Here is a 10,258-nt window from a genome sequence, read left to right on the forward strand (position 1 = left end):
TAGATAGGCCGAGATAGATAGATAGATAGATAGATAGATAGATAGATAAGGAAATGGGAAGGCTTGAAGTAAGCCAGAACCAAAGAAACAAACTCCATGGTTTCCCTCATTTGTAATTGTAAATGTCTACGATAGTCCTAGGAGAAGATCACAATAGCTCAATAGCTATGTACATATGACCATAAAAGATGATGTTAAATGAAATGAACTCTAAGATACGGAAACAGGGTTTTTCTTAGATGTTGCTTTTAATGTACTGTGTGAAGTTATTTTTTGTTTTGTCAGTTGTGGAGCTTGAACTCTGGGCCTGGGCTTTGTCCCTGAGCTCTTAAGCTCAAGGCTAGTACTCTACCACTGAGCCACAGCACCATTTCCAGTTTTCTGGTGGTTAATTGGATGTAAGAGTCTCACAGTCTTCTGTGCACCAGCTAGCTTTGAACCACAATCATCAGATTTCAGTCTCTTGAGCAGCTAGGATTAGAAGTGTGAGCCACAGGTACCCAGCTTGAAGTTACTTGGTTTTGCTTTTTTGTTTTTTTCTTTATTTCCTGCTGTCACTGTATTTTATTGGTACCCTGTGTCTTGTATATATATTTATCTGAATTGGGCCAACCAATGCAATAGCAATACAAAACAATATGTTGGAAATTACATTACAACTGGCATGTTGGGGGAGAGAGAGAGAAAAATGAGGGAGTAACAATGTTTTACAAGAAATGTACTCATTACCTTACGTATGTAACTAATCCCTCTGTACATCACCTTGACAATAAAAGTAGGTTATAAAAATAGGTTACATGAGTCTGAAAAGTCCTTAGCACACATTTTCATTGTAATTTGATACTATAAAACAGGTCTATTTTCACAAAATAGAAAGTAGAAAAGCAGTGGGTTCCATGATAGTTTAAATATCACTAACTGGTGATAGTATGGGACTGAGAACTTTACATCAATACATGCAATGTGCACATGGGAGTTAAAAATTGGTGTGGGGGGGTGGTTGGCAATTTTTCTTATTTTTTGACCATGCTTGATCAAAACCCTATGTAAATCTGTGAATAAGTCGGGCTTGTTGTAGATGATGTCTACAGATTTTATTTTACAGAATACTTCTTTCACAATAAACATGGTAACAGTCAAGATTTCAAAGTTATAAAATGTCCAGTCCACTGAACAGACCCAATAAAACTTTTATGTCCTTTGTTCTTGCCATAGCATTGCTGAAGTGGAGTCTTCCAGAAGTCCTTATGGATCCTAGATAGCATTTTTCAATGTGCGTCTGAGCAGGCACCTTAGTCTTCTTTCTTTGCTGTGGCTCTAGATTAGCAACCAACTTTTTAGCTAAGCAGTTAATCATTGTTCAGTGATGAATGTGTGCTTTAGCCATTGATGGGTGCCCATAGTTGAATTTGTTCCTTTTTATAGTACAGGAAGAGCCATCCTTGTGTTTGTATTGGCAATCAGCAGTTGGCCACAGTTCTTCATTAGCTGAAAAAATAATCTATTAGTGATTTGGAGACAATTGGGTATTATTGGTGCTTCACAGTTTGTAAGTGTCTACTGACCATTTCCAGCCCTACTGATTTAACAGAAACCCAGGTCTTCAAGGTAAGTTCTGTTCTAGGTCCTCTCACCTTGTCAGCCATGTAGTATGAACAAATGCCCACTATCATAATTATTACATGCTGAGAACAGCATATTTGGCAGATTGTGTTGAATTAATTAAGCCATGAATGGAAGAAATAAACAAAATGTGTTTGAGCACATACAGTTTTTAGGCAAGCCAAATTAGTCTTGACCCTTACTGAAGACTAATTGCTTCAACTTTTTGCAAGCTATGTATTCCATAATTCCCTATAATATTACTTCAACTAAAGCGATTAAAATAGTAAAAAAAGGTATTATTGACCCTTTTCTTCCATATATTTTTTGTTGTAATTAAGAGAAAGGTTACATTGTATTCACCAGGTAGAAGGTGCATTACTTCACAAACATTGATACCCTTTCTTATGTCTTTTGACCCTTATTTAGGATCTACTGACATTTTTCCACTTCCCTTTCTGAGCTTCTATTACACATTATTTTACTGTAGTTTCAACTAGTGTCTGGCAGTAGCAAAATTTGATTCTCAACTCTGAGACCCATTCTCAACATGTTCTCCTGGAGATTTTCCTGGTAAGTCAAAACAGAAAGTGTCTTTCTTCTTGACCTTCACCAACACATATAGCTAACCAATCATGCTTTTGCTTCCAAAAGTTTTGTTTTCAAAATTACACTTAAGCCAGAGCCTGAGCTTCTAAACCTTACAGAAGATAATAAACATGTTTTTAGTTGGTTGTATTTTGAGATATGGTCTCCATATATAGTCCAGACTAGCTTATGATGCTCTTGTCCCAGCCTCCTGAGTGCTGATATCACAGGCAAACAGCTCCATACCCACTGAGACATATTTGTAGAACTGAAATGAAAATTTTCTTTCTGCATTCCACATCAACTCTATGCAACTTATTTCTAGCCTAGTACTTTGTATGCCACCCACCAGAAAACACATACTCTCCATGTATTCTAGGACTTCATGAATGCTTATCTTAGGAGAAAGTCCATATGTTTCAGTCTGAAGATTTACAAGCCAGTATCTATTGTGAATTTGCTGTCTACCAGACACTACAAAGCCCTTTCATTCTTGTCATGATGGTCCCAGTTAGACACCATTATTGTTCATAACTTATCAATAAGCAGCCTGGGCAGACAGTTTTCAAAATGAACTAATTTCCTCAACACCACAGAAACCTATGATCCCAGACAGTCTGACTTCAGCCACTGGGCTACATTGCTTTTCCATACAGGTGGTTTGTTATTTTGAAGATACTCCTTAAGATGGTCCTATTCTTAGAATATGGACTCATTGGAATAAGAATGATTGCTTTACACAGCTGATCCTTCAAGTGAGTGGTCTGGCTTAATTAACAGGTAATCTTTGAAGATATCTCAGTTAATTACTGTGGAAATTCTAGAGGCTATGAGATTTTCCTGTTTAGTCATGGTGAAATATTTCTGTGACATAAGGATAGATCACTATGTTGAGAAATCACTACCATTATAAACAATTATTCCTATTATAGAATCAAAGCAGTCAAAGGTTTTCTGAAAAATTTTGCTTCCAACAGTTGGCTTTCAAGCTGGTGGTAAGTTTATTGCTTGGGTTAAATAAATTCATCCTATCTAGGGATCAAAATTCCATGGCTTAAGTCCAATATACTACTTTTGAGGTAAGTGACTTAGGGTGCTTTACTGAATTCTGAGACAATTTTAATAATTATTCTGAGCTATTATAATGACACAAATGCTTACTTCCTGGGACATATAAGACAGCATGGAATACTGATAATTGTTGACATTATTATTATGCAGTATTGAACACCTGTGTGTGCCCACATCAATGCCACAGCTGCGCCTTTCTGTTATTTTACTTTATGGGTGCAGAAGTTGAAGCTTCCTCATTGTTACAGAGCTGGAGTTCACACCATAGGTAATTTGATGCTGATGTCTGATTACTAAGAACAATCACATTCTGCGACATTTTAAGTTATTCTGCTCTTTCCAAAGAATTGATTTTTCTCTTTTTGATGGTTTATGACTGAAATGTATGTATGTATATATGTATGTATGTAGTTTTAATTCCTCAGTTGTCTGTTTTAGCATACACGTTGCTGAAAGCCTCAACCTGACTAATTAGCTTTCCTTATTTTGGACCTACTCCTGTGCAATTTCAAGGTGCTCAATTGGCTCAATTTTTGTTGTTGTTGTTATTGTTGTTGCTTGGATTTGTTTGGTCATAGGACTTGAACTCAAGGCATAGATACTGTTCCTGAGCTCTTTTGCTCAAGGCTACCCCATTGAGCCACAATGCCACTTCACCAATTTTAGGGTAGGGGGGAGAGTGGGTCATGGGGCTTGAACTCTGGGCCTTGGCACTGTCCCTGAGCTCTTCAGCTCAAGGCTACTGCTCTACCCCTGGAGCCACAGCCCCACTTCCTGTTTTCTAGTGATTAATTAGAGATAAGAGTCTTAGGTTCTTTAGTGCCCAGGCTGGCTTTGAACCACGATTCTCAGATCTCAGCCTCCTGAGTAGCTAGGATTACAGATGTGAGCCCACTGCACCAGCTGGGTTTTATGGTTTTTTTTTTTCTTTTTTAAAATTAATGAGTATAAGTGGCAGTGTTGGTCCTTTTAAAGAATAATTTGTTCTTGATCAGGGTGATGATAAATTAGAGGCTGAATAGCAGTAGAAGTAGAAGTTTTTGAGTGTTGGGACTTGCCGAGATAAGATAATAAACTTCCATTGTAGGAAATGTCAGATGTTCATGGCAGTGTTTGATGGAGGGTTTGGCTGTGGAAAGTTTAAGAGTCAGACCTCAGCTACTTATCAAGACAATTGACAAGACTGTAGAGTGCAGGATGTTAGGAAGTTTTCTTCCTCTGTGAGAAAATGGACGTTCTCTACTTACTAATTAAATTTACATGCACCATTACCTCCAAAAGCTTGAAGAGCTAGGGATTAATGTTGAACGATTACAATAGCTCCAGTGCTCTCCATCAGATCTTGAAATGGGCCCCTCTCCTGACAGTCCAGGATTTATATGAGACAGGAAAGCTAGTTTTTATTTTGTTTTGTTTTAGAATGGCGGGTTCAGGGTTCTGGGAGCAACCAGTTAATCTGTCAATGTCCTTTCCTTTATATGAACAAAACAGGAATAGTTACACTTGCTGTAGTCCTGGTTGGAAGATGAAAGACATGACATTTGCCCATCTGTTTACACTTTTTTAGTGGCTGTTGCTAAATAGAGATACAAACTGGTGATATTTTATTTTGGGATTTCATTTGCCCTAAAACTAGAGAGAGATTTTTACTAATTATCCATGGGGAAATGTCTTCAGAAAGAACTATAATAGCTAAACAGTTACTTTCAGGTGAGTCTTGGCATTATTTTAAATGACTGATGAATAGTCCTAACTATGTTATGCCATAGAAAATGGCACCTACACTCTCGCCATTATCCTTGCAGACTGTAAGTTTTATGCACAGTTAAGTGAGAGTCAGCCAAACTCAAGTAGGTGATAATGGAGAAGGTAGCTCATCCCATTGTAGTGGTACCAGTTAGCTGTTTAGAAGGTCTTATCTTTTTGTTTTTCTTTTGATTGGTTGAAGAGTTTGAACTCAGGGCTTGGATGCTGTTCTTGAGCTCTTTCACTCAAGGCTAGCACTCCACCACTTTGAGTCATAGCACCATATCTAATTTTCTGATGGTTAATTAGAAACAAGTCTTATGGACTTTACCATTCAGACTAGCTTTGAACCATGATCCTCAGATCTCAGTCTTGTGAGTAGCTAGGATAACAGGCATGAGCCACTGATGCCTGGTGAGGATCTTGTCTTTGCTCTGATATTTCTTAAAAGAAAACAGAAGGAAAGCCAGGTTTAATTAGTCAGGCAGTAGTCTTGACTATATGTGGATTAAGACCAAAGTCAGAAACATCCAGATTTCGAATATCTCTAACTGTGGATGATGTTTGACCAGTGCATTTTGTGGATTCTCAATGACCCCGATGGCTTTTTCTCAGTCCTGAAAGTCCATAGTTAAAGTTTGCACCAGTATCTAAGGTAATCCCTGGAATTTGGTAGTGCTATGGTTTAGTTCCACACCAGAGCTCATGTGGAAATTCATTCCCCTTTGGAGAGGTATTAAAGACCTGGCTACAGACAGGATCTTTAAGAGGTGGTTGGGTCATAAGAGTTCTGCTCCATGAGTGAGTACATGGGTTAACGAGACCGTATCTGTTGCAGAAAACAAGTCAAACCTCTTAGAGCTCCATCTTACCATGAGATGCTTTGGAATTTGGCACAGTCCTCACCAACAGACAAAGAAGGCCTTCACCAAGAAGAAAGACTTCTCAGTCTTCAGAAAGGTAAGAAATACATTTCATTTGTTTATAAATTAGTCTGTGGTTCTGTTGTAGGAAGAGACAACTTACTAAGGCAGGTAGAGTCACAAAGATTTGTTGAATACACACTTGAAAAATCGAGTTTTAAAGCTGGCTAAAGAACTTTATCCACAGCAGATTTCCATCCTTATTTGAGGCTGACCTTCTTGCTGCCCCTTGGGTTAGAGACTATGCTACAAAATAAGGGCTTCGAGAGGAAAGGAACAGATCCATAGTGCTGAGGAAGTTTAGGGCAAACTCATTAGCATACCAGGATTTAGAGTGAAGAATAGAGAAGCAAGTAGAAATTAAAAATAGTTCTTTGGAGCCTTCTGTTCCCATACCCAAAGCTTCCAGAAACAGTTCCAGCTTTGTTGTGCTATCAACTTAAGGTTCTACTTAAGGTTCTGTGATTAGCTGTCTAGACAACTAATATGGGCCAGGATTTGCTGAAGTCTGGAGTCCATAGACAGCAGCAGACACATATCAGGCAGTAGCTCTAGGTCTGGTTCATGGATGACCAGTGCTTTCTGTACTTTTCCCCTGTACCTGTCTTCTAGGACATCAGGCCACACTTCCAAAATCAAGATGGCTTTTCCAAAGCATTTTGAAGGTGTGTGTCTGACATGCCTATAATTTTAACTATCCAACTAGAGTACCATAAACTCATTCATGCCTACATATTATAGCTGCTTCCCCAGAGAGAAGGAAATCTCTACTCTCCCTTGCAGTCTGTGCCAAATGCCAACCACCCCACAAAATTATCAGACCTGTAATTTACTGATGAGCAGAAGCCAGTAAAGCCTTTGAAAAATCTTGACCTATTCTTTGTCTCATTTTATGCTTGATACATTTTCTTACCTGAAAATTTTGTCTTTCCAAGAAGCAGCTGGAGATAAAGCCTAGAAACTACATGAAACACAGTTCCTAACTGTGACAGCCACATTGTTTTATTTCTCCCCAGAGTACTTGTAGTCCGTGGGAGCCTGACATATATGTAGCTAAGAGTAGTCACTGCCTCAACAGTGAAAGAAAATGTTTGCAGGAGCTGGATCTTAAGCCACATGGAAAGCTAATGGGAAGCTGTACTTAAGATTCCACGTTTTCTCATTTTCTCCCCCCCCTTTTTTTTTCTAGGGCTTAATAGTCATGAATAGCTGGATGGCCAACTGTAGTAGTCTGGTCTTAGTGTGGTGAAGGATGAACTAACTTAATTAAGGAAAGAATTTATCACATGTGTCCTGCAGAGTGAGGCAGATTATAACTTGAATATATGAAAAGATGAATGGTGGGTGAATACAGCTATATAACTAGGAACAGCTATGAAATCCAAACTGGCAAACTGGAGATGGGAGGCAATGGATAGACTGGAGTGCTGCATTGCACACACAAATCAACATGTTTAATGGAAACCTTTTTGTACAAGTTTTTGACAAAAGCAATAAAAATATTACCATCTTAAAAATAACCACCCTAGAGGGCTGGGAGTTTGGCCTAGTGGTAGTGGACTTGCCTAACATTCACGAAGACCCGGGTTTGATTCCTTGGTATCACGTATACATAGAAAAAGCCAGAAATGGTGCAGTGGCTCATGTGGTAGAACTCTAGCCTTCAGAAAGCCCAAGAACACTTCTCAGGCCCTGAGTTCAAGGCCCAGGACTGTAAAAAAAATAACCATCCCATAAAAAAGTGACACACCAAATGAAAGGTGGTAGGGATTTTGAGTAAGTTATAATAGAGATCTTATGATTCTGTAATATATTCTATGCCACCTGGATGTCTCTATGCACTAACTCATCCTTATTGCTTGATTGCTAGGCTTTAGGTCATATATCACAGTATTAGTTATCTAAGATTATCTAAAATAGGCACAAACACATTGCATGGACTTGGCACATTTTCAAGCTTTTTAATGGTTTTAATATGATATTTTCAAAATTTGAAAATACCTTGATTTTTGTTGATATTGCTAAAATAGTTGTTAACCCCTATCTAGTATTTATTTGGTACAGGATTAACTTTTTTTTTTTTTTTTGCCAGTCCTGGGCTTGAGCTCAGGGCCTGAGCACTGTCCTTGGACTTTCTCAAGGCTAGACCTCTACCACTTGAGCCTCAGCACCACTTCCTGCTTTTTTCTATGTATGTGGTACCGAGGAAGACCGAGGGTCTTCATGCATGCTAGGCAAGCACTTTAACCAGTAGGCCAAACTCCCAGCCCCAGGATTAACATTTTTTTAACCACATCACAGCTCAGTTCTATGCTTTAGTTCTATGTTTTACCAAAATGAAAATTCTCAATTCCCTTCCCTGTCTTCCCTTCCCTTTCCCTCCCTCCCTTCCTTTTCCTTCCACTTTAACACAGTCCTCTCATGAGAAAAGATTAAGCACCTGTCTTTTAGGGCTTTACATTTACCAAACAATATTTGCAGTGCTTCCTGACTAGAAGTCCAATGGGCGCACAGTGACTGAGCACACAGACACGATTCATCTGTCAGAGAGAATGTAGATTCGGAATGTTTTCATGTTTGGGAATCTGTTGCCTTAAGAGACAGGCAAGCAACCCCATACCCGAATTGCTGGTTTGTGAGGGACTAGAGCAGCCCTTCATATCTTAGCACACCGTCTATGGAACTCAAAGGATCAAACTTTGCCCAGTTACCCAAGAGAGAGGACTTGAGTTGTGTTTTCTTCAGGCCTCTCCAGAACACTGAAGGTGCAATGGGTGTTTCCGAGGTGGGCTGTGGGCAAAGATCACTGGGCCCTTCTTTGTGTGGCCTGACACTTACCCTCTATCAGTTTGATCCTAAAGTAGGCGATGAGGAGGAACAGCAGCAGAGCCACAGGCAGGAAAATCCCCAAGAACAGGAACATCCCAGGAAGCTCTCTCAAGAATTCTGAAAGCACAGAGCTCATGGCTGGTGGCATAGACTCTGCTGGGACAGTGGGATTCACACCTGGGACTTGAGCAGGGTTGCTATCAGCCAGCACCTGTTTTCTTCTGGAGCCCTGGCCTTTGCTCAGCACCTCTCAGTGGAACTTTCTGTGGACTTTGCTCTGTCTAAATAGCACCATGAATTCAGAGAGGACTACTGGCAGGTTACATTGTAACTCAGTTACAAAATGTAGAGGAGCAAATCTCCCAAGCTTGTGTAGAGATGAGTATTGAAGAGGAGCAGGATGATCCCAGGAAGCTGACATTGCTTTGGATTCTGTTAGTGAGAAGCCCTTGACTTTAAGCAAACCTCATTCCTAATATGTCTTCTTCCTGTATATTCCCAAACCAAAAAAGAAACTTACGTTTTACATTTCCTACATTTGACAGTTAAAAATCACTTGTGGTTATGCTAATAACTCTAGAAAGGTGTGAATTTTCATTTGTACATTGCTGCTTGCACAAGTACTAAAGAAGGATAAACAAGATTCTTTCCAGCTATAAAACCTCTTCCTTGTGGGACCAGGAGTTTAGCCTAGTGGTAGAAGTGCTTCCCTAGTATATACGAAGACCTGGGTTCAAGTTCTCGGTATCACATACATAAAAAGAGCTGAAAGTGGTGCTGTGGCTCAAGTGGTAGAGCTCTAGCCTTGAGGAAGCCCAAGAACAGACTTCAGGCCCCTGAGTTCAAGCCCAGGACTGGCAAACAAAATGAAACAAAATAAAACAAAAGCCCTCTTCCTGGTGTAATATACTCTAAATACTTCTCTGAGGGGTACATTGATTTATTCTTCTGTTATTTTTAAATTTTCATTTGTTATTCTTTTTTCTTCTCTCCTGCCCCCCAGTACTCAACTGTTGAACGTGGAGTCTTGTGTTTTCACTGGAAATCTATTTAGGCCAGGCCTGTAGTCCAGGTATTTTCTTAGGTAACTGGAGATGTAGTCTTGCAGACTTTTCTGCCTGGGTTGGCTTTATAATCTGTGATCCTCAGATCTCAGCCTCCTGAGCAGCTAGGATTACAGGCATGAGCCACTGGCACTTGGATGATTTATTTTTATTTATTTACTTTTTGTGTCTCGTGGGACTTGAGCTCTTCTGAGTCTGGGCACTGTCCCTGAGCTCTTCAGCTCAAGGCTACCACTGCCCTACCCCTTGAGCCACAGTGCCACTTTCAGTTTTCTGGTGATTAATTGGAGATAAGAGTCTCTCAGACTTCTTAGTGCCTGGGCTGGCTTTGAACTGTAGGACTGACTGGGGGACTGTCTGAGCCCGAAATCACAAGTGGCTTTCCTCCTCAAAGACAAATATCTTTGTTTCTGAATGAACACACTTGAGATGGAG

The 10,258-nt window shown here is 39.7% G+C and overlaps 1 protein-coding gene across 1 annotated transcript; it reads right to left on the reverse strand.

Moving 5' to 3' along the window:
• Positions 1-466: 466 nt before the first annotated feature.
• Smlr1 (small leucine rich protein 1) lies at positions 467-8,974 on the reverse strand. Its single transcript, XM_090337661.1, has 2 exons — positions 8,769-8,974; positions 467-1,488 (listed from the first exon to the last, which is right to left on the reverse strand). The coding sequence occupies exons 1-2, from the start codon at positions 8,905-8,907 to the stop codon at positions 1,361-1,363; spliced, it is 267 nt and encodes an 88-aa protein (XP_090193787.1). The 5' UTR covers positions 8,908-8,974; the 3' UTR covers positions 467-1,360.
• Positions 8,975-10,258: the final 1,284 nt, after the last annotated feature.

This window comes from Megascapheus bottae, chromosome 8 (assembly GCF_031878675.1).
Source record: "Megascapheus bottae isolate mThoBot1 chromosome 8, mThoBot2.hap1, whole genome shotgun sequence".
Taxonomy (NCBI): domain Eukaryota; kingdom Metazoa; phylum Chordata; class Mammalia; order Rodentia; family Geomyidae; genus Megascapheus; species Megascapheus bottae.

Bases quoted from the DNA above. Each gene is read 5' to 3' on its own strand.
- Smlr1 (XM_090337661.1), bottom strand. From the start codon at position 8,907: ATGCCACCAGCCATGAGCTCTGTGCTTTCAGAATTCTTGAGAGAGCTT. The intron at 1,489-8,768 runs GTAAGTGTCAGG...TTATTTTTTCAG, and splicing joins TAGGATCAAACTGATAGAGG to CTAATGAAGAACTGTGGCCA.